We start from the raw sequence: 25258 nt of genomic DNA on the forward strand, positions 1-25258 counted from the left end.
AAAAAATTCAAAATGGCGGAAAATCTATATAACCGGAAGTTATGGGTTCTTGAGGCAAATTTGTTCCCCATGAGGAGAGGCATCTCTGTGCAAAGTTTCATGTCTCTACGACATACGGGGCATGAGATATGCCCATTCAAAGTTTGCAATTTCAATCGGTTGGATTGACCAAGTCAGTGAGGAGAAAAACGTGGAACACACACACAGACAGAGTTTTCGTCATTATAAGATATACATTAGATGCAAGTATTACCTACAGCCAGTAGGTGGCGGTGTGGTCACAGACAATGGTCTTTTGAGATGTATCTGATGTGGAGAACATAGCTTGCGTGTCTGCACAACTCAGCAGAGTCTAATAAAACTACACCAGACAGTTAATATAAAGCCTGTGAACAGCGTTACTTAAAACACATTATTACTATTCTCATGTTCTGTACACCAAGCAGCACAGTTCAGATGCACAGAATTGAGTTGAATTTAATCTGAGTACAATCCAGTCCATTGATGCAGGAAAATATTTAATCCCTCCAATAAACCAATATTGGCTTTAAAAAAACACTGTCTTTACTGTCTTTTTAAATGCTGAAAAAAAGAGTAGAAAGCCTGACAGGATGCAAAACCCTTTTGGGAAATGCTAATAAGGGGCAGCCCCTACAGGTCCGTTATGTCTAGCAAACCCCATCCGAAAATAGAGACATTTAAGCCTAATTACCTTGCAAACATGAAATTATACTCTTTAGTTACCAAACAAGACCTTGTCCAAATAAATTATACCAACACTTTAATTCGGCTCGTATATAACCTCCTGAAAAGCATTATAGAAACGTCACTTTTAAAAATGCTACTCGCCATATATGAGGTGACTTGTAGTGGATTTGTGGGGACACTGCTGGAAACAAAACATATTAATTTAATTTTCATCGGTGCATGTCGTGTTAACAGTGTGTATGTAAATAGAGCATCATAAATAATGAAAATACGTTCTTTACTGTGATGTTTAAAGCTAAATGAGAAAAAATAAAAGCCCCAGATTTTTGAAGGTAGTTTGGCAGGACGCTATGTGCGCACAGATCAGATGGGGTTTGGTTTGCAGGCGGAGGCGGAGTTTTCTGCCCCAAGTTTTTCAGAGTTTTGTGTCTGAGAAGAGCAGTGTGATTTTTAGGGGGCAAAGTGGAGCAGAAAAAGGTAAGACATCTGGTGCGATATAACTGTTATTCTAGTCAAAGTAACACTGTCAGATCTGACGCGCTAAGTCTTTGCCTCTAGCAGAGCTCACACTGTGGAACGTGACTGTCAGTAAAAACGCTTGGTTGGCAAAAACGAGTAAGACGGATGTTTTTATCACGAGTTTTAGCCTCCTGTCCAGCTGCTTTGACCCTTCAGCAAAGGCTAGGAGCTAAAACAACCAGGGACAGGTTGTCCACACAAACTGCAGCATTAAATCTCTGCAAAGTCTGTTGGGAAGCGTTGAATATTCTCTGCGACCAAGCAAACAACTTAGTTTATTGTCTGGTAGTTTATGAATGCTACAGATTAATCGGCTGCAATTATTTTATGTGGAAATAACATGTCCTCAAAGGTGATTATCTCATGACTAGTATGTCTTCATAGAGGAATGCATACTTTTGGTGTTTGTAGTATGTCTGATTAGGGTTAGGGACTGTTCTTTACTTATCAGAGGAGGGGGTGGCTGGCACAGACTTTATTTATTTATGTATTTTTTAATTTGACTCTCCTCCAAACTATAAATATTTTTCGTTAAGCCTCTCTGAGTGACTGGCAAAAAAATACATGACCCTCCCTCCGCCATGAGTTAGTTATTAGGTTTTTATAATTTACCCTGTGATGTTAAAGTTCAGAGCTGAAGATGAAATCCTGAAGTTGTTTTTTTTTTACCAGATTTTAAATGAGACATAAAATAAAGTGATTTTAATGAAATATCACTTTATTAAGTTCAGTTTTGGTTATGTTTTCTGTCTGACGAAAGCGTGTGTCACACATGATGTGTCCAAAGATCATAGGAAATTTGAAAATCCAATGATAATTTCAGATTTTACAGTTTCAGATCGGCAAGTTTAAAAAAAAAAATGTGCCAGCTGGTTTGGAAGGCAAGTTTTCCTTAAAAATCTACATTAAAGTAAATACAAAATACAACCATTTAAAGTTATGCCCCTCCATTAAGCCAAAATAAAAAACAAAAAGGCAGATTTCTACTTGTGCATCAGCTCTATGCAGGGTCTACACCGTCGCCTATGCATGTCACCTATGCATGTCACCTATGCATGTCGCCTACACCTTTGTGTGCATTTATACTTGTGCGGTGGTGTGTCTGTGTCACTCTGCAGTTACACCTCCACAACACTAGTTGGTGGCAGGGTTTCTGTGAAGTGCTGTAAAGTTGAGTTGATTCAAAACACACCCAAAACACACTTTAAACATGGCTTAATAGAGACAGTTTAAAACACAAGTACACAAATTGGCTTCACTATAACTCGTAGGATTCACAGACAAACCACTTCTCTTTTGTCGGACACATTTTCCCCACATAAACAACATGCTAATGTTATTAGCACAAGCCTATGGCATTTTACATCTTATAAATTAGCTTTGGGGCTAGTAGAGATGTACTTGACTCATATAAAACCAGGGACAACAGCAACATTTAACAAAGTAACGTACAAAATTCGGCTCTATTACAACTCACAAGGTTCACCGACAAAACAACTGTCTTATACTAAACACTTTTTTCCAAACAGATACAACATGCTAATGCTATTAGCACAAACCTGCGGCATTTTACACTGTATAAATTAGCCTAGCGACTAGCAGAGATTTCCTCTACTTATATGAAGCCAGGATAAATCACACACAAGACTTGGGGCCTTTATTGTCCTCACAAATTATTGTTTGTGAGATAAAAGTGAATAAAAGCTTCCTTTCCACTGAGGGAAATGGTTTTAGCTCACAAAAATAGACAGGAGGTCTGCGTCGCCACAAGGTGTAGTTACATTTCAGGGGAGGAGCACATCAGGCTACAGCGTAGGGTATGGCGTCCATTTGACGCAGAAGTATAAATCCTGCTTAAGTCCCACCCCAGTGTTTAAAAACTTATCTGACACGCCTCCCCCCCTTTTTGCACCACCCCTCCTCTCTCATAAATAACAAACAGTCCCTTAACCTGTGTTCTTTTCGCTGGAACGTTGTCAGGCTTGTAAATGGTATAATCAATAATCTCCATGTCCAGATTTCATTTATCTGTCTAGAATGAGGATGTAGTGGCAGTTTGATCGACTTTACAAGAGGGAAGGATTTTGTAGTACTGGGAGGATGACATTCTCCTCAACTGTGAACAGTCTCATGACTTTTTTCCTTCAAGCAAGCAGCTCTTGGATTGTGTATGAGGGATCACCAAGGAGGAAGCCTACATCTTCCTTTTGACACCAGACTTTGGTTTCTCAATAACGTGTTGCAAACCTAAGAAAGGAGAAGTAAACTCAGATTGTCTAACATATGGAGAATTCTGAGCAGATGCTGATACGAATTACTCAGCTCTGGGTGGAATACAGTAACGACATTTTCACTCTGGCGCTCACTGACTTGCATTAGTCTGCAAATTTTTTGGCTTTGCCATTAACAAATGTCACGGCCAACCGGAGGGGTTTCGTGAAATAAGAGGAAAACAGTTTGTACGTAGCAAAAGAAACAGCTGTGTAATCTTGCTGTGCAGCTTTTAGCTGCGGCTACATTTGAATTGAATTGTACACTTTGATTCTTCCCTCTGAGGTGAGCTGAGCTGGGGCTTGGTCCACTCCTGTTGTACAGCCTACCATCATGGCTCGGTACCTGAGCTATTTCACCACTGTGGGCGATAAGGAGCCGCTCCGGTGGGAGGATGAAGAGTTACACGAGAACAGCGAGGAGCTGAGTCCAGCCACTGGCCAGTTTCCAGTTACGCTGACCTTCAGGGAGTCACTACAAAGGCTCTACAGCTCCAACCGGTTCCAGGTACGTCACTCTAAGCTTTTCAGTGCATTTATTAATAAGCAATGTCAACGGTCCATCATGGTTTCTCCACAATGATGTCACTGTTGGAGGAACAGATATGAACAATACCAATCAGTCCAAGGGAGCCATGAGAATATTTAGGAACCTCACAGTTTGATTCTGTTTCAGGAGGGCTATGATGCAAGTATAAAACCATTATCGATGCATCAAAATTTTAGAATTCTGTACATGAATGATTGTGGGTGTGACTTCTTCTTTACCATGTCCCTCCCCAAAGCTACAAATATTTTTCCTTAAGCCTCTCTGAGTGAGTGGGGGGAAATACATGACCCTCCCTCCACCATAACCATATATATATATTTTTTTTATATTCACACCAAATGTAGGTATTGGAGCTGATGTAACAAGCAACAGCATCGAGGAAGTCATCACCTAAACAAACAGCTGATTACAAAATGCAGGTTCTCCTTTAATATTGCATCATCACACAAGCTGTGTGTGCACTTCAGCATAATATGGGTGCATGACAGCCACCTGTCCGACCGCACAAAACCAACAAAATTCAATAAGCCTACACATCACACACCTTTGCAGACACACACACACACAAACACACACACACACATCCACACATCACAGTGCACACACATTGACACCATACACATATAGTATAATGACAGTTTTCCTAAATTAACCGTAACACACACAAAAGTGGCAGCAGCAGCTATAATAATACCCGTAACTTGGCACAGTGGTTGTTATTGGATTTTGAAATTTAACCTTTTGTTGTTTGAAAGTTAAAAGTTGAAAATAAATTCTTGGGGTTGAAAAATGCCTAGTTTTTATTGTCATACATGCAGGAGCTCAGATTTCTATTTTTTTGTGCAAATAGTTTTCTATGGCAAAAGTTTAAATGAAGCATGTAGAACAAAGTGACTTTGATAAAAAATATCACTATTTTAAGCTTAGATGTGATTATGTTTCCCAAAGGAAGCCTTTGTTGTTATGATGTGTTAAAAAATCTGATGATAATTTCTGTTTTCACAACTTTTAGCAACTTTGTAATTTTAGCAATTTTCTCTACCAGGTGAGCCAATGGGTGCTCCAATTTGAGCAATTGTTACGGAAAACACACTTCCCAAACCACCAGCAGGCTTTTCGGGTTAGAGTGTATTTAAAATGAATAAAAAATACAGTTGTTATCATTTAAGAATTTTTTTTTTCACCCACCACTTGTTGGTGATGAAGTCTTCAGATTGCTTGTTTTGTCCAACCATTGTTCAGAAGATATTCGATTTACAATGATACAAAACTCAAAAAAGCAGAAAATTGTCACATATGAAAAACTGGTACCAGGAAATGTTTGGCATTCTCATTTGTTTTAGCTTAGTACATATGTATGTCCCATTCTTGTGAATGTGATGTATCAGGAACACTTTGGGGTATTTTTTTCTAAATTGGCACAAACGTCAACTTGGACTCAAGGATGAAATGATAATGATAATGATTGTAGTAGTCAAAAGTCAAGTTCATTTTGATCTTATGTCTGTCTCAAACAATATCTCAGGAACACCTGGAAGGAATTTCTTCAGACTTTACACAAACATCCACTTTGAGTTAAGGATGGACTAATTTAGAATTTGGTGGTCAAAGGTTAAGGTCACTGTGACCTTGTTCATCGCATCCTCATGAATGTAATATCTTAAGGAAGACTTAAGGGAATCACTTCAAATTTGACACAGATGTCCACTTTGATTCCAGGATGAACAGACTAGAATTTAATGTTCAAAAGTCAAGGTCACTGTGACCTTGTGCCATCCAATTTCTTGAGCATGATATCTCAAGAAGGCCTTGGGCCAGTTTCCTCAAATTTGGCACTTTGCTTGACTCCAAATGAACCGATTAGAATTTGGCAGTCAAAGGTCAAGGTTACTGTGACCTCACAAAACAGGCTTTTGGCCATAATTCAGGAATTCATATGCTAAGTATGACAAAAATTTCAAACAAATGTCCTGTAGGATAAAATGATGAATTGATGACATTTCATATCCAAAAGGTCAAAGGTCAACTTAATGGTGACATCATATTGTCCTACAGAAACACTTTTCTGGCCATTATTCAACATCATAACTCAAGAAAAGAAGAGGAAATATTTGGTCAGTTACAAAATTGGTGACACTAATCTTGGGTGCCCACCTTGAAACTGTGCTGGTTGTATAGATCTTCTTTGGTGTCAGGGGGAAGATGTGTGTGAAGCATCCGTGATTTCACAGACGTGGATATAAACTGTAACTGCAACTAGATGGGTTTGTGGAGGGATACAACTGTGAGGGGTAATTCTAGTTTTACTTTTCAAACAAGAAGGCTTCAGACCCAACTGACGATGACTCAAGGGACATCACTTGAGGACATTTATTATTAAAAATTTTTGTGTCCCTCTTGAGACTTTTTTCACATATGCAGTAGTACTCCATAGCACCTTGGAACCCACTTTGATGTGTAGGATCGGTGCACTTGCCTTTAAAGTTCAAAGAGAGGCACCTTGTATGAATGTCTGACTATGCTTCCAGGTGTTGGTGGTGTGTTTGGTAATCCTGGATGCCTTTTTTGTTCTGGTGGAGCTGCTTATAGATCTGGCTGTTATCAAGTTGAAACATAGCCACACTGCTTCTGAGGTGAGACACAGATTTGTCCCCTTACTCCAAGCAAACTCCCAGACCTTTATGTAATACCATTACTGACACAAGTTTTTTTTGCAGGTGTTTCACTACCTGAGCTTGGCTCTTCTCACATTCTTCATGGTAGAGCTGTTTGGTAAGCTGTATGCTTACCGCCTGGAGTTCTTTCAACACAAGTTTGAGGTGTTTGATGGTCTGGTGGTGGTGGTTTCCTTCGTGTTGGACATTGTGGTCCTCTTCCTTGAAGAAGCCTTTGATGGGATGGGTCTCCTCATCCTGCTGCGACTCTGGAGGGTGGCCAGAATTATCAACGGTCAGTAGCCTTTGTCTGAAAGGATGTACAATGAAAAGTATTCCTGTGTGTGGGTGAGGGAATTGGATGGGGGTCATATTGCACTTAAAGGGCAATCTTGGAGCCCATTGGCCTTGTAAGACGATGATATAGCCTCTGGGGGCAACATACAATTATGGGGGTTCCACTGAAGCCAGCAGATATCCAGGCCAAGACTTCCTCTTCTCTGCGTCGGTCATAGTTGACAGTTACATTAGCAACTTAAGACAGATCCAGACAACATTTTGGCTAATTCAGGCATCAACAGCCTTTACTATCAAAAGAGAATATACAATCTGATAATAATGAACTGAAAAGTTGAAACCTTTCAAAACAGGGGTTTATATACTGAGATTATGTGACACTTAGACTGAACACGGGTGGACAAATTCTGTGACTTTTGATGGTAATTGGTAAACACCAGGTCTTATTTAGGGACGTCATAGCAGGGCGTGAATACATATGCATGCACCACCTCTCAGTCTTTTTATTTTTCATTTCACCTCACCAATTTTGACTGTATCATGTAGTTCCATTGCCAAAAACTTCCAATAAAAATCCATTTAAATTACAGGTTGTAACGCAACAAAATAAGAAAAAGGCCACAGGTGAATACTTTTGCAAGGCACTGTAGTTGCTTCACATGGCGATGACTGTGTTTGAATGTGTTGCAGGTATTCTGGTGTCAGTGAAGACCCGTGCAGACCAGAGGATCCACAAGCTGAAGGAGAGCTATGACCACCTCGTTCGAAGAGTCACAGAGCTACAGGAGCGCACTGATAAACTGGTGATTCCTTACAGCTGCTTCATACTAAATTAGAAAGGTTCACATTTACTTCAGTGAAAAAAGGAGTTCACTGTATGAGGTTTCTTATTTATATTAAGGAATTTATGTATTTGGTGTCTTCAGGGCCGTAGCTACAATTGAGACATTTCGAGGTCATTTGACAACCTGGGGGGACTTTCTGTCCTACAGTTCAAAACTGATACATGGTGGAGATTGAATCAGCTCATTTTGTTGCTTTTAGACTCAAAATATATAAATTTAGCTAATGTATAATAAAGCTTTAGCATGTGACCCAGAATTTTATTTCTGCTCATTAACTCAGTTTTCAAGAAAATGGACGGTATTAAACAATTGATGTAGCTATTGTGAAGTCACCCATTGATTTGGGGACTCCCGTTTTGAAGCCTTGAGTTTGGCATTTTGGCCATCACCATCTTGGATTTTTGGAGCCTGAATTGACCTTAATTGGACGAGGGGGTGAAGACAGCCCTAACACTAGGTGCTACCTTGGTTAGCAGTGCATCAGCTATGGTGATAATGCTGATGCTAATATTACTAGGGGTAAACAAGATTAAAGCCATTAAACAATTAAGCGGAAGAACTGAACCTCCAACCCCTTAGAGGGTGCTCTGGCACAACTAAATGCTGAACAACACTCTTTTAGGCAACCAACATATAACAGTTAACTTACATGAACTTACAATACACAGAAATAGCGACAGCTGTAGCTTCACCCATAACCTGTGAATCCGGGGTTACGCCATGGTTACATCAGGCCCCCAAGAAGTGCCCTGGGCATTGGAGCCAATTTTTCGTAGTGGCCAAACCATTTAATTACACTGTCAGGGGATGCCCTGCAGCCCATGAAGACTTTTTCGCATTGACTTACACTGTGAAAGAGACATCTGTAAATCAGTGGATACATTTTTTTTGAGAGTCACAACCTGTGTGAAATGACTCATTTCACTATCAGGATTCAATTAATTCAGTTCAGTAACAATTGGAAAGTCTAGAAGAGCCACATGATTAAATCATTTTATCCCCATCCATGTTAGCGGAGTGCTAAACCACAAGTAGCCAGCTTGGCCAGCAGAAGTCTCTAATGGGCCTGCTCTATGGGTCCCACAGTGCAGAAGTAGTGCTGATCATCCTGGTAATTTTATACTTGGCAGTTGAACCATTTTGGCTTCATGTGCCACTGAGTAACTTTCAAAGAAATGAACAGGGCCCCAGCTCCAATGTGTACTCTCTTTACACACCCATGGATTACATTACCCAATCAATGTTGTTGCCATGGTCGCGACTTATCTTAACAGATGACACCCACCTATCACCCAGAGTGGCCACATCCACCCTTAAGCCTTAATATTTAAATGAGTGAGTTATACAAAAAAAAAACACCCCCTGTACAGTTGTCATGAACAGGAAAATTTGCTATAGAGACCAAAACTGTTTTTTGTATCAGGCTGTAAATGTTTATTTCTGCTGCAAAGTTGGGCACTTTTACATGATCCTCAAAGAGGATTGACTCGCTCTTGGAGCCAGCCTCAAGTGGCCATTAGAGGAACTGCAGTTTTTGATATTGACTTTATTTTTCAGCCCTGGATGTTGCCACTTGGTCAAAAACTAGTTTATTCCATCTTAGGTTTCAATTTTTTAGCACTGGCATTGGTTCTATCAGTCATGATGACATTGTACTCATTAAAGTACTGGAGATGCTGAGGTCTCAAAATGTGGCAACAACGCCAAAAATAGGTCCAACGGGGGATCAAACTTGCACAGTCAGACCCTCAGACAGGTTGTGCATACTGCACTTTCCCTGGACAAGACCTTGGGGAATCTGGACATGAGTTTGGACTAACACAATTTAAGTGACAGCAGGTGTAAAAGCTTTAGATGAGGTCCAGCAACAAACTGACTCTCCTCTCTGTCTCCATCTACCTTAGGAACAAGAGAACCAGAAACTTCAAGCCCTCCTGAAGAAGCACAGCATAGACTTCTAACTCATCGACCTTACTGTTGAGGAGATGCCGTTCAGTGTCATTTTATCATGTATCTTTCTGCACTCTTTTAAACTATACATTCCATGATCAACTTATATTTTAGACCTGATTTCAGTATTACTTGTATTTGTTACCACATTACCTGAAGAGAAATCATCTTTTTGAATATCTGTATAGTATAGTAGATCCATATCCAGGTTTCCTGACATTATACTGATGGAAATCAGTTAAAGATCTGCATATATGTAATGAATGTCAGATATTCAGATGCTACTGGATATCACTCCATAAAGCTGCAAAGCCATGGCCTTAATTTCAAAGTAAATATTTGTTCCTCACACTGATGAATTGTACATAAAATTAATATACATCTGCTTAGTGACATTTAAAAGTACTTTATGTTGTGTAAAAAAAATAAATAAATGAATGAATTGGTTTCATTTATTAAAAAACATTTGTTAAATAATCTTTTTACAAACATCCTATATACATTATTTACACAATTTACAGGAACACGATCATACAAACAGAGGGAAGATAAGTCTACATGGAGTGTTCAGACAAAAGGGAAGAAGAAGTCAAAGGGCAGTTTGGCATCGATGGTGGGCATGGCTCTGTAACCAGGAAGAGCGGCAGCAGAAACTGGTATGAAGGTCACAGAGCTCCTGATTGACAAGATGCTGCTGCCTCCAGACAACATGTCCTGTGGGAGGACAAGACAGTCAGACAGTAGAAATGATTAGATTGCATCTTTTTTATTTGTATGTAAAAACCTGGCAGCATTTATGCAAAAGCAAGTCTCACCAAACTGGTGGTGTTGGTTTGGATGACTTCTGTGATGCTCACAATCTGAGCTTGGGGGTTCACCAAGGATCCATATTTGGTCCATTCAATTTCTAAATGAAGTGACAACGGGATGCTGCAACTTTGTGCGTCCTGCAAAACACAAACATACTGCTGGATTGTGGACCCACAACATAAAGCACATACTGTGTTTTCATGGAAACACGTACAATGTGAAAATATACAATATATTTAAAATTTATAAACCAGTCAGATTTGATAATAGGTCCCCCTTATGACTTCTCCAATCAGATGTTGTCAAACTGTGCTCACCCCAGGATTAAAGTTGCTCTTGATTGATACCCAGTCCAGTGGATAGTCTAACGGCGAGTTTCCAAAGGAAGCCACATACAGAGCATGGTTTGGTCCTCTCAGAACATCCAAAAGCACCTGGAAGACCAGGGAGCAGTTGGCAGCATCCTCCAGTCTACAGGGACAAGACAAGCCACCACATAAGTATTACAACATGAGGAAGCACCTGTATCTGTACAGTGATCAGATTTGTTGAGTATAAGGATGTCCTGCCTTAATGTGCAGCCAGACACAGAGTCCACACCAAACAGGACAGGGGAGCGCCGATGTGGTCCCTGCAGACAGTCCTGGTCCTCAGTACTGTGGAGAAGAGACAGTGTGTCTCTGGGGTCGATGCTTCGAGCAATCCCTGTGATGACAACTATTAAGGACAAACCCTGGGCTTTGTAGCACATCAGAATATCCCCTTTTCATCAAACTCTGTCAAACTACTCTTAACCCTTACTACTACTGCTCACTCATACTGTCTGTAGGTCAAGTTGAGGGAAATCCAGTGTCCAGGGAGGTAAAGGATATTCTGCTGTTTTTGTTCCGGACACAAGAGGTAGTCCAACCACATAACCTGGATTTCCACTGTAGTGGACGACCACCTCCTCCATATCCTCCTGTTTAATACACACAAGATAAAGTACATTACTCACATTAGTCTCAAAACTACTTTTAATTTATTACATTTACAGTTTGTGCACAATTTATTTATTTTCAGTCAATCAGAGTCTACTAACACGAATGGATAGATTTTCTCACCACCCCATAACAATGTGAAAGGGAAACTTGACTTGCTGTAAGTCTCAAAAATCATTTTGAAGCTTTCCTCAAGAGTAGAGGGTCAGGCAGACTTAAAACCTACAGGATCAACCGAGCAACCCTCATAGCCAATGATCTTTGCTACTGTATTATCATGAGTGTCTGTAGTCTAGGCACAGGTAGCGTGCTACGGATGACTACATCATCGGAACACATTCTAAAAAGTTTCACAAATCTGCACTCTTGCATGAAGAAAGCAGGTCTTTAACAGAGCTTTCAGTCGTATCTCAGTCTCAAGCTTTGTCTCGTCTGACTCGGCTGCTCTAAATTAAGTACCATGGTGAGTGTGTATTCATACGCAGGCGTGCACAGGGCTGTAGCCAGGTCAAAATGTTAACCAAGGTCTCGTTTCATTGTTGTTGATTACCATGACTACTAATTCATGCAGGTCAAAATAGCCCCAAGGGGAAAATTCTGTTATTCTACATATTTCTTTATCTCTTCAAGACTTCCTGTACACTCACACCATCCAGACAGGTGCACACAGACTGTCTTTATTGGAAGATCCACATATAAAAGCAGCCCATGGTAAAAAGCTGATGGGGGCCGGACTTTGAGTCCTCAGTGGTAGCTATGGCAGTGGGCAGGTAAACACTGAAGTACCTGTGAGTATATATGTATGTAGGGGCAATAATGTATGTGTTTATGACCAAATGTCGATGTAATCTGTGTATCTGTATGTTTCCCACGTGAGACATTAATATGTAGAGGCTGTGGAATCAAATGTGTTGGTGTCTCTACTATTAGTGTTGGTATTCAACACTTAATCCGAATGCTGTGTAAGACCTTATACTATTAAATTGTTTATTTAAACCAATATGAATGTTGTGAGTATAAAGTAAAAGACAATATTAGGCTCAGCTGTAGGTTTAAAGATTTGTTACATCAGAAATATTACAAACACTTTCACACCAAAGCGCCTGCTCTATCCACTAAGCCACTGACGCCCCAACATTTTATGACTTTAGCCTAGCCCTGTGGTTCCCAAGTGGTCCAGCCACAAGGTCTAAATTTCTCCTTAGTCTTTAATCAAGTTCCACAAAGTTTAATATATTCAGTGTTGTACTTCCATTTGGCCATGTCCTCGAGCTAGGTTGCTGCTGTGTCTGGTAGCTGTACATTATTTATTCACTCTACAGCAGGAGACAGTGCTTCAAAATTTAAGCTTGTGCTGGAAATTTATTCTACTTCAAAACAAAGTGTGTTTTTTACAAACTTGTCACATTCGCGAGTAACATGTGGTCCATTCAGAATGGACCCGCAACCCACTTTTGGTCCATGACCCACCAGTTGAAAACCACTGCCCTAGTGTATCCATTCATTGCTGCTGGTCTGTTGCCCCCTCGCTGTCTGAGAGGCTTGTTAAAATGTAAACCAAAAAAAAGACAGCTGAGCTGCCCTCAAAATGCAGTCCAATCCAGAACCAGCAATGACCCCATCCCTCGCTGCAGCAACCTTTGAATCATACTGACCTTTTTTTATTAAGCCTGTTTTGTAGCTAATACTGTATCTAATCAAACAGTAGTTCTGAATGCAACACAGCACTCCTAAGATTTCCTTAACTAGAAAACCACCCCTTTTGTGGATAACACTCCACAGTAAGTAGACAATTCTTGTTGAGACACTACCTGGACAAATGTGATGTGAAACTCCTGTTGCAGGGACAGCGCAGCTTCACGGACAAATCCAAGCACCAGAGACACCGTCACATTCACTACCTCACCGGCTGGGTTGTACTTCATCACATAGGCAACCTACGGACACAAAAATATGTAGTTTGTCCAACAGACAATGACTTCTTCTATTGGCCAGAGTTTTCATTTTATATCTACAATTTCAGTCACTTGTGTGACCTATAATGAGTAATGTGGATATAATGATTACGAGGGTATAGGCAAATAAAAGAACAGATACAACCGTTTGGTAAGTTCAAAGAATTACATTAGTTTACTGTAATGCAGCCTTTAAAACCAGGAAAAGACAACACTTAAGATGTTACAATGTCCAAAATCTACGGTGACATTTAGTCTCATATCATGATATCAATATAATCGATATATTGCCCAGCCCTACTCCATATGTTTTTACATTGGCAGCTTTTAATCCAAAAATACAGGTAGGGCCCTTCAGAATGTTGTGTTGGGAGTGTGGGTGACTCACCTTCAGCACCACATTAGCACAGAGGGTTGGCTTCAGGAGAACAGGGTTGAGGATTTCTCCATCACTCATCTTTAGCTCTGTCTGAGTCCCATCTACAGACTGCAGGATGACTGAGGCCAGCTCCACAGGAACAACCTCCAGCAATGTCACAGACGAACACATTAGTCCACTTTTATTAATATTTAACCCAAATATCTAGCAGATTCATCTTTAGTGTACAGAGTTACAGTTTGTATACTGTCAATGTTACAATTGATTTTATTTCAGTGCATTACAGGAAGCCATTCATTTCCATTTTTCAAAGCTATGTTGTTATAATGAGGTAATTAAAGAGGACCTTTTATGCTCATTTTTAGGTTTACACTTGTATTTTGGGTTTCTACTACAACATGATTACATGCTTTAATGGTCACACACTTTATTTTCCTCACACTGTCTATACTGGAACACCTGTATTCACTCTCTATCTGAAATGCTACGTTTAGGTGCCTATCTCTATAAATCCCCCTCCCAGAAAAGCCTATTTTGCTCTGATTTGTCACCATTTCCAGATCTTCCTTATCTTGGGGTCTCTGCACCATTACTGTAGCCAGTGAATGACTGTAATGGAGAATAGTGCCGAAACTACGTCAGTATAAATGGGACAGCAGGCAAGACAGGATCGTGGGTGGAACGGGTGTGACATTTTGACGACATGTTATATGTGCAACCCACTGCCGGGAGATTTAAAAGGTAGCTGATAGCCATTAGCAGCTAACTCAAATAAGAAGAACAGTGACCAAAAATGTCTGCAAATTTGGAAAACAATGAGATCCGGGAGCTTCTTACCCTCCGAGCAGACGACAAGATCAGCCGCCATATAACAGTGATGGTAAATGGTTGTTATCGCCATGTTAATGCCATTGTTATTGTTTATAAAGCGCTGTCGATGCTTACAGTATATGTCACATGTCACACCAAAGACCAATGCTGTTGTATTACATGTCATGCTCATCACACCTCCTTTGCTTCCCTGATCCCAGCATGCAGTCTAAAATCACACACTGGAGCAACATGATGCTGCTGTCATTTGGTTCTGTGTAAAAACACATAAACTAGGGAATTTGTATCGTCCCTATAGTGTGATCTCTGTGTAACACGTGCTGTTGTAACGTTATACATACATATTGCAGAAAAAAGGAAAAGCATAAAAGGTCCCCTTTAAAGCACAGAATCATCAAAACAGTTTGCAGTGCATCAAAGAAACAGTAAAAGCAGACAGCATCTTCACTGTGGTGGATTACATGTCTCGATATGATATGACAGATCCAATAGATCAAGATTCAAGTTCCCATTGATTTATTTTCATACCATGCTAAAATGAATGGAATTCCATGAAAGGTAGAAAAAACAGGTCTAACTAATGACAAATGACACTTCTAGTATGGTTTGATTAAATAGTTTGCAGAGCAAAACGTTTAGTGTGGTGTCAGTGCAAATGTGAAAATAACTAAATACTTCCTTCTTCTTAGTAAATGCAAAAATGTTTCCTGTCCTCATATTGCAGCAGTTAACCTCAACTTTTTGTATCCTATTGCACTATGTGGCATGCGACATGTTTTTGGGGGCTGTATGTCTTTGCGCAAAAAGAATGTCGGTGTCTTGCTAAATTTCCTGTTTAGGCATATGCATGTTAAACTTTTTAACACAGACCTTGATGCAGCTCCATAGTTATTTTAAAGCAACCAATAACACCTGCATGTTCCCCAGACTTCCTCTCAGCTGGGTTTCAAAACACCAACACTGAGCTGGGAGGTCATTATGGGATTTGGAGGCTCTATTGGGAATTAAAACGAAAACCAGGGGCGTACCTTTAAAAGTGTATATCAGCTAACCAACAAAAACAAATATAATATCAAGTAGGGTGAAGACAAACAGCTCTTCACATCATTGCTTTATACACATTCAGTATATGAAGGCATCATTTGGCATAACGTGTTTAAAGAAGAGAAAGTTGTAGCATTTAACCTCTGATGCTTACTTGACTAAAATGATTATTCACTGATCAATATAGTTGTTAAATTTCTGTGGTTCAACTAAAAACTAATGGATTGTTTCAGAGTCAAACAAAAAGCAGTCATACTTACAGCTGCATCTTTATTCCTCCCCTGTAGAGTGGAAAAGATTTAGTTAAACATCTTTAAATAAACATCAACTGATTCTTTCTTTGTTAAGTTTCTTTTTGTATTTTAAGCCTTTCAGTACAGTAGCTTATTCATCTTATAAACAAACATCCCTGTTACCAAATGAATAAAAAGGAAAGGTCCACCCAGAGATGCTTTCTAGCTACCTGAAATAATTCTGGTAAATGTCCATTAGTTAAGCAGGTAGAGGAATATAGCTGAATCAGATTCAGAAAGTGAGCTCACCAAAAAGTAAATTACAAAATGTAAGAGTCCCTTTAATCAGCCCTTTAATCACAGTATATATCTCCTAAGGTGAATTCAAGGTTTTGTCTCTATTCTCATAAATATTTCCATCCACACAAGCACTGTTATAGAAATATCTCCATCCAAATGACAACACAAGACACAACTTAAGTGCTGTCAAGAGCATGCCAAACCAGCACTTGGTTATAAAACCGTAACCTTAAAGCAATGTAAAAATGAAGAAGAAGAAGAAGAAGAAGAAGGAGAAGAAGAAGAAGGAGAAGAAGAAGTTGGCCAACCAGAAGCCTGAAAATAAGCTATTGCTTGAAGGCTACCAGTAGGAGTGACCTCCGTAGCTCATTCTGACATCTCTGTTCCTCAATACAGTGGAACAGTAACACCTACATTCATGTATTAAATTTTTTTGGTCACGTCTGCTACTCCCTGTCTACACGTCAACACTGAAAATTAAGTCCCTGAAAATCTTTACCCTAGACAGTTTTACAAACAATCCATTTTCAGTGACCTAAAATGCAGTTTACATTTGGACGAAAGGCCAAAATGCATTAAAAAAAAAGCTTACATTTGAGATATACTCATGTATGTGTGAGTTAATGGGAGACTCACAGCAAAGAGCTGGATGTTTGTGTAGGTGTCCATGCTGAGGGCCCTCAGAGTGCTGCAGTCCTGCTGCAGGACCACACGTCGGGAACACTTACTGCTCTGATCCTTCAGGAACGCTGAGGAGACAGGCAGGAGAAACTAAAGCAACAACACACACATACAAATAAAAAATAGTCTTCCTTTAAACTCTTTTAAGCATGTTTAGAATATGAAATTACAATGATAAGATCATAAAGAGAGTTATTTCCTAAAATGTCAGACTATTCCTTTAACCAACTGGAAGCTTTGGCTTTTAAATAAATATCTTATTGACACATATAAAGATGAAATAATCTTAAAAAATGGATGATGGATTTTCTCCTGTTACAGGCTGTAATTCAGACCTTAACTGTGTTTCACTTTATTTGTGTTGCACTTTGTACCAAGTCTGTTGTGGATTATGTATTATGACAGCAGTCATGCGACATATTTATGAGTGTGACTGTGAGGAGCCAATCAGAAATATAAAACTCTTAACTGACTTGTGCTGTTAGAAGTTGTTCTGACACTGTTGAAGTGTTCAGCAAATGTAGTTCTGCAAACTTATTAAACTAACATAAAATCAGTTCTTCACATTATGTATGTGTTAGTCTCGCTCACCAGACATTTCTCAAGAAAAGAAAGGTCTGGCTGGGCCGACTCTCACTTTGAGATTGGAGAAAAAAATGCCCCGGCTGCTTGTACTTCTTTCAACCAATCACAATCGTTCTGGGCGGTGCCACAGCAACGGTGCGCTTGCATAAATATTGCCGGGGAGAAACAGGTTTTGGTGTAACACGCCCACAAAAATATCACCTACAGGACGCGAACCATGGCAGAAAAATGGCTACATCCCCGCAAGATCAAACACCGCAAAAGTTAGTAAAGGACGTGTTGAAAACGGTTGAAAACTGCTACACAACCGGAGGTGGTAGGGCGGGACTTCAGCGGGTGGCTCGTTCCGCCCAATGAGAGGCTGATCTATGCAGCGAACTTCCGCCCACTCAGACTATGTATATGTGTAAGAGTCGCATTTTAATTTATTTCTATTCACATAATTTATTGATGTTTGTGTTTGCAAGTGTGCCCCCCCCAGAGGTGGTGAGGGTGCTATCCTATAAGCTGCTTTGCAAGGTGGGGAGAAGGCAGGTGACAACACATTGACCGCAACCTCAGCTGCTGCAGGTGAATGAAACCTGCTATGCTTCAGTTAAAACATTAAGACACTGAACTGATTGCTTCTTGTTTTCATATTATGTTTATTCTGCAGTAACGTCTAAGAAACATTGAATGGTAAATACTCTTGGGAATTATTTTTGGAAAGAAGGCTGTGAGTCTGGCACACTGCACCTGCACTCTCTATGTGTGATAAAAAAGAGATTGGAAAAGAGGTTAAAGGAAAAGCCCAACCTTATGTTTTTTGCCACTACAGTATGGATGCTGCCTCATGCTGGTATATGGTGTTTTGGAGGGATGAAATGTTCTAAAGATCTTTCTATTTCTGATGCTGTCAGTGTTTCAGTGAGGACCAGTTAAAATCCAGTTAAAGTTACCGTGTGTCGAAGGCTACCAAATACCATAACACTTCAATTAAAAGCCTGGTCCCAAATAAACGTCCAGTTTTTCGGATGTATAAAACCAGGTTGTTGGCTACCCTTGAGAGCTAACGTTAGTCAGCTGTTTAGATCGCCCATACAAATATAAATGTTTAAACTTTTATCAGTATGGCTACATGCTACATATTGTGAGCTGGGTTACTGTCCATAATTCAATCCTTCAGTTCATTTCACTAAAACCATGAGCACCGACGAATACAGTGATTCATTCAGATTTACCAGCTTGGTAAAGAAAAGAGACGACAAACACAAAGGTGGTGACTCCCTACTTCTGAAGCGGTCATAAAGGCAAATTATGTGTCCATTCCTCTATTACTCTGTAAGTTATTTATATTTCTTTAGTTCAAAAGCATTGAAAGGGTTTTTCAAAAAAGTAATCCAAGTGGTGAGTATTGTTTAAACAGGATGAACAGATGTTGTGTCGGTATGCTGGGTGCTGCAATCCTGGAGTTCTGTAAACGAGTGTCATAACTCTCTCTCTGTCTCTGATGCGCTGTCTCAGAGCTAGATCAAATGAGTGATTCATTATTGAAATGTTATCTGAAGCCCAACTTTACACAAGTAATATTCATTGAGGTTTAAATAAACTACTTGATTGTATTTCCCCATGTTTACTGAGCAACAGTTTTACGTAAAAGGAATTAAAGGCTCGTCAATTTTTTTGTGTTTTTAGCTGAGCTAGATCGGAGAAACAGCATCAACGATCTGTTTTAACCAAATGGTTTTCCATGTTAATGAAACTCAGCTCTTGGTGTTGGAGTAACGAGCGAACATGCTTTAAAAGTAAAGTATTTTCTTTTTAAATAAGTGCTGAGAGGTAGAGCTAATTTATAACGATGTGAAGAATGGTTCATTTGGACTCTGAAATGTAACTGATAATACACATTAAAGAAACTTCAAAGTGTACATTTTTTAAAGGAATTTAGCACCAAGTTAGCACCCTCCCCCTCGTCGGCCCATCCACCAGGCCAAAGCAGTCAACCTAAGGGCTGACCACTATGCATGAATGTTACCTGCAGGACTGTTGTCCATACAGTCAGCAGTGACACCAGGAGCTGGCAGCAAGAACATCCCCCTCTGTCCACTCTCTCCTGCTGTCACCATCACATCTCCATACTGAAACCATAAACCAGCAGCAGAGAAACAACATTGCTATTTTGTGATCGTTACAAATATTCAGTCTGAGACAAACAGAGACAGATAAACAGAGACTCGCCTGGTATCCAGACGAGGCTTGGAGCTCTGCAGCAGAAACCTGAACACTGTTCTCCTCTGAGCCAAAAATAAAGTTGGTAAAGTCTTTGAAGAGTGAGTCAAAGTTGCTGTCAGTTGGGAGAGCAGGAGAGGGATGAGAAAATCCATCAACACCTGGACAGAACAAACAGTTAGTGACTGAGACGACTGGGAGATGGAGACAGACACATTATAAAGTACTTTGTGACATGGCTGCATACTGTTTGTAGTTTGTACCAGCCTAGGAGTAGCCAGTTCAATTCAACAGCCTTATTATTTAAAGTCAGCACTAAGATGTATTTCAGTCTAATAACTGACCAATAGGTGTAAGACTTAAGTAATAAGTGGTACTTTCTTTAAAAAAGCTTCGGCCACGGGTAGTTTCTAATCCAAATAAATGCCATTAATGACTCACGGTTCTGTGAGCGAATGCAGAAGATGTCATAATTAGTCTCCTTCCGGACAGACGACTGCATCTCTGAGTAGCCATCTATTGTGTTCCCTAAAGAGTAGGACGCCACATCGTGGCTGCACAGCTGCTTTGGGCCACTGCAAACAAAAAGGAACAAACACAGAGGATGAGCCTGTACATATACTGTATGGAGACAGACATTACTAACATGTGTACCTGTAAGAAACAGTGAATCATACTGATACACAACGGAAAAAAGGTCATTAAATCTGTCCACAAGCAAGCAGACTATTCAACAAAGGGATGTGGTGAATTCATAAGTAAATTGTGTTTCTTAAATACATCTTATTTCATATGAATTCATGTTGAACTGAATTAATTTACTGTAAATTATAAAAGAGTGGCCAGACTCAGAGAGTTTATGTATCTCAGCTGATCAGAGAACCTCCGCAGATGTATTGCTGCTATGCCAGAAAAAAAACACCTGATCAGTATCAGTAATAACATGAAAGGTTTCTTGTTATAACAATATACTTGTTTTACAATATACTTGTTACAACGTGAAAAGTTTCACATTATTATTTCTGTCGCATATTTTGTCATATTTTCAGAAGATGTGTTCAAATGTTCCTCTTTTAACATTCTGTTTGCTTTTAACACAAACTCAACACTTCCTCTGTGTTTTACTTTTACTTAAACTCAACATAAGACATTTCGACAGCCCTGATTCCATCAGTGCCACGACTTCTTCCAGTCTTGTCACACTCAACACTCCGCTGCTCTCACTTCCTCACAAATATTGTTTATTCACTAATTATTTCACTTTCATTTTGCCACATTCGATCTCTGTTAAACTGCCGTCACTGAAACAACACTTCCTGCTCAGGTATTTTACATCCAAGGCCTTCCAGGGGCTCAAAGGACTTAACCCCCTCCTAGTCTGGCTCACAGGATGTATAGACTGCGGGTATAGGCCTGCCATTGGCTGCCTATTTCAGACAGAATTCTCTTGACAGTGACTTAATCATACTCCAAAAAAAACAACAACTGCAGAGTGTAAGTAATAAGAGTTAATTAGTGAATTTAAAACAGTATTTCTGTTAAAAAAGAGAAACTCAGAGCCGCAAACTGGTGAGTATGACATGACTGTGTTGTAGTACTGATTGAATTAGTGCCGTGGAAAAGTTCATCACATTGAATTTACAATGTGAGCTGCTGGAGCACAGGTAATTCCGCTCCTCCTCAATGTTTTACCCAGCCACCTTTATTTGCCCAATCTCCGCCATTATTTGAACAGTGTCTATTGACAATTAACAGGAAATGAAATCAACTGTCTTTTATGTTCCATGCTTTCTTACAACAGCAACGCTTCGCAGCTCCTGGATACGTATGAATCATTGGAAGTGTAATGTATAACAGACACAGACTAGCAACCTAGTCCCTTCTCCCTGTGGTCTCGTGGAAGGCTTACCTGACAGTGTCCACTGAGCAGCTGGTGAACAGAGCCACCTCCTCACTACACACTCTGTCACAGCAGCAGTTGATGTCACACACATCCTTGTGCTCGTCACAGGGACACAACCTGTCGACTGAAACACACAACAAGGCTCAGGTTAGACAGATATTCTCACAACAAGGCTAGTTTAGCCACTTGTCTTAAACTTTCCTTAACTTAACAAAGCTACCTACACCTTCTGAGCTAGAGTTGCAGTGACATACTGGTTTCAAGGTATACCTTGGTATTAAAATTGACGGTAATAATAGAGCGTACATTTGCTTATCTGCAGTGTTGGAAAAGAAAAACTGCAACCGTTAAAAAATCTAACCTGCACTTGTTATAAGAAAAAAAGCATTTGCGCAACAACAACAACAATTCAATTTTCATTTACTGATAATGATAATAGTGATCATGCTATAACGAATACAGTGATACTGTGATATTTTCTGATACGGTCATCATAGAGTAAAATCTCATACTGTTGCAACCCTATTCTGAGCTACAGAAATATGATCTTGGTGTGGTTACAGCATATGCAGTATGAAGATATAGTACATGGCCATTATGTGTCTGCAATGTGTGTATACGCAACTAGATATCTGAATGAGCAGATATGTACAATTAGTTACTTTCAAAAGCACAGGCTCTACAGCTTATTTTTTAGCGTTGCACAATAATATCGGCACATCATCATCGGTATTGGCCGCTATTGGCTTTAAAATGAAACAGAATGAGCCAACATGCTTTTTCGTACTTTGCAAAATGAATGAATGTTACATACGCTGAAAGGTATTCTCCATCTATAGTCTCCATCTGCTGGTGGGCCATCACTATAAGAGTATGCATGCATAGTACATGATGTTAATTCCACTACAGAAGAGACTTGATGATCACTAAAATTTGGTGGGGAAGAAGTGGATATATCGATATTGGTATCAGTTATCGTGTTATAAATATATATTGGATATTGGGGGGAAAAAATCCAATATTGTGCATCCCTATTGTCTTTATGTATAAATGGTTGTAATGTTTACATATGCATATACTGTTTGTGTGTTTTATACTTAGATTCATGTACATTTTGTATTTTTAAAGTTAAAATAATAATAATAATAATAATAATAATAATAATAATAATAAACAGATAAGTGGCACATTACAACAAATGCAGACCGAAGCTAATTAGCTTTTAAATATAACACTAAGACTGGAGAACGTGTTTAACAGTGTGGATTACCGTTGGTGACAGGAGTGAGCAGTTGGCCGGAGACAGGCAGCGGGTCAGCGGGCAGGCTCGGCTGACTGGTCCCCTCTGTGCTGCTGGAGCCCGGTGTCGGAGTTGTTGACTCAAACTCTGTAGGCTGCGTAGTTGTGTAACTGTCGGTAACGTTGTATGTGACGCTCTGGTCACCAAGCGTCGTATTCCAGTTGTAGCTTGTTGTATTTTCATTGGAAGAGACGGCAGTAAACAAGAATAAACAGAGTAGGATTAAAGTGGACCACAGCTCAGCAGCTGAGACCGCCATCTTTGTTTTAACCGTTGCTATGGTTCTTCTTCTTCTATTATTGCATTAACATGTTACTGCCTTTAATAAAGCATTACCGCCACCTGCTGTTCAAGTAAGGAATTGTTCCTGCTCAGCCGGATACATGAGCGTTTGCACGGCGGTTTGTAGGGTGGGGGGGCCATTGCGAATGATCTAGATTGCCACCTCGGATCTACACTCGTGTTCAAAGAACTCACATTAAATAAAAAATGGTGCCATTTACTGTATGCTATATATCTTAAAAAATGTAAACCCATCTCTGTTGTAATCCTTTTCTTTTCATCTCTTTTTTTTAATTAAATTATTCTACATGAACTATAAAAACCATGCATACATACACTATTCAATTAAATGAACAATTTCTTGTTTTCGTTTATATTTTTGTCATACACAGGTATGCAATAAAATCTATGTTGATGTTGCCTAATACCAAGTTTCTATTTAATCATGTGACAAGATGATATGATACAGTAGTTAGTTTAGGTGCAAAATCTTGAAGAGCTGACAGACTGACAAGCTGAGCACATCTACAAGCCCAGCAAGCAGTCATGCCTTTTAAACAGAAAAGTGGAGGGAAATGAACAGGAGGAAAACAGTATATTTCTTTGGCTTTTTATAAACAGGTGCCAGTGGTGTGCGTGTACCTTAAAACTAGTAACTAGCGTGCACTGAGCCCGTCACAATTGCATGCACTGGGGCCCTTGGTAACTACCTTACGTCACTGGCGGATATCCTCGGGTTTATTCAACAAGGTTTTGCAATTGGCCTCAGGAACTCCTGACCCCTTTAAAGAAGATGGTGAATGATGATGCTTCAGTCAATTTACACTACATTTGAAAGACTAGTATGCAAATTCCAAAAACACTGCCCCGACAAATCAAATGCAATTTCCTTTTTCACAGATAAAATGTGATAACTAATGTAGAAGGAAAGTGAAAAGATAACTAATGTGTTGTGAATTTATTACCTGAAAATCATTGTTGACTAACTTTTCTTAATAGCACTTTTTTGGTCTATTTACTTAATTAGCTTTTATATGACCATGATCATTTTTGTCCTCTTGGAGGCATAGGAACAAAAACACAACATTATCATATTATCACCACATAGAGATGTGATGGTGAATGTGTAAGCAAACAATTTTCCATTTGCACATCCAGCAGACACACAGTAACAACAGCATTCAATGTGGTCTTGTTTCGGGGGCCCTTATGAATCGAAGTCCAACAGTCCCTCTCCTTGTAGCTCTGGCTTTATCTCAGATAAATTATCTTGTTAATGCCTTGCTTGGAGTCAGTTTGAGATCTTAAGTTTAGACTGCATGTAAGGAGTGTTTTAGGGTTAGCTCTAGTGTTTCTAAGCAGCTACAGCCCTGACGGACACTTCTGTTAACATTTCTTGTTGCAGTGTTTTCGGTAATCCACAAGATGGCAGCACAGGACAGCAAAACCATGAGTGACATGACTAGAATAATTACATTCTCCTTCCCCCCAGCCGTTTTTAAAGTTGGAATGCTGATATGATTAGCTATATCCATTCAGTTTATTCACTCTGTTTTTGGTGTAAATGGAACAGGGTATTTTTATGCAGTTAGATGTGGACCAACAAGCAAATACAGACTAACTTATGATGTACTCGTTCATTTATTAATTTCACAGGATAATTTGAAGTAAACCTAAAACATTTTACATGAGTGTTGCGGAATGTGAGTTGATGTAGGTAAGTGGAGGAGTGTCATTCACGCTGAAAGAAACAATATTATAATGAGCATTTATATACATATGGCTGGGGGAAGGAGGCGAGTGATCAGACTGGTTAAGTGATTAGAGATTCACCATAAAGAAAAAGAGTCTTTGACTGGATAAAATTACTCAAAAATGGATCAGTTGGATGGAAATAAAAGGAAGAATGTGGAGTAAAATGATTGGATAAAAGGCTGTGGACAAATAGCAGGTGTGTTTGAAGAGTGCTGAGGT

At 39.6% G+C, this 25258-nt stretch overlaps 3 protein-coding genes across 4 annotated transcripts in view; 1 reads left to right on the forward strand and 2 right to left on the reverse strand.

Moving 5' to 3' along the window:
• Positions 1–25258, reverse strand: part of spdl1 (spindle apparatus coiled-coil protein 1) — a 581008-nt gene that overhangs the window by 287887 nt on the left and 267863 nt on the right. The gene's annotated exons all lie outside the window — the stretch shown is intronic.
• On the forward strand, positions 1070–10235 carry hvcn1 (hydrogen voltage-gated channel 1). 2 transcript variants are annotated; one of them, XM_050043005.1, is made up of 6 exons: positions 1070–1185; positions 3784–4005; positions 6576–6680; positions 6765–6996; positions 7689–7801; positions 9748–10235. In XM_050043005.1, exons 2-6 carry the CDS (start codon positions 3832–3834, stop codon positions 9802–9804), a joined length of 681 nt encoding a protein of 226 aa, XP_049898962.1. In that variant the 5' UTR covers positions 1070–1185; positions 3784–3831; the 3' UTR covers positions 9805–10235. The 2 variants fall into 2 exon arrangements, with proteins under 2 accessions (XP_049898962.1, XP_049898961.1); XM_050043004.1 differs by lacking the exon at positions 1070–1185 and adding an exon at positions 3531–3686.
• tctn1 (tectonic family member 1) lies at positions 10279–23281 on the reverse strand. The gene is made up of 14 exons (XM_050042979.1): positions 22973–23281; positions 21709–21826; positions 20241–20374; positions 19809–19960; positions 19606–19708; positions 16962–17074; positions 16053–16073; positions 13927–14061; positions 13395–13520; positions 11475–11564; positions 11173–11309; positions 10921–11074; positions 10609–10740; positions 10279–10507 (listed from the first exon to the last, which is right to left on the reverse strand). The coding sequence occupies exons 1-14, from the start codon at positions 23259–23261 to the stop codon at positions 10361–10363; spliced, it is 1851 nt and encodes a 616-aa protein (XP_049898936.1). The 5' UTR covers positions 23262–23281; the 3' UTR covers positions 10279–10360.

This window comes from Epinephelus moara, chromosome 4 (genome assembly GCF_006386435.1).
Source record: "Epinephelus moara isolate mb chromosome 4, YSFRI_EMoa_1.0, whole genome shotgun sequence".
In the NCBI taxonomy this organism is placed as follows: Eukaryota; Metazoa; Chordata; class Actinopteri; order Perciformes; family Serranidae; genus Epinephelus; species Epinephelus moara.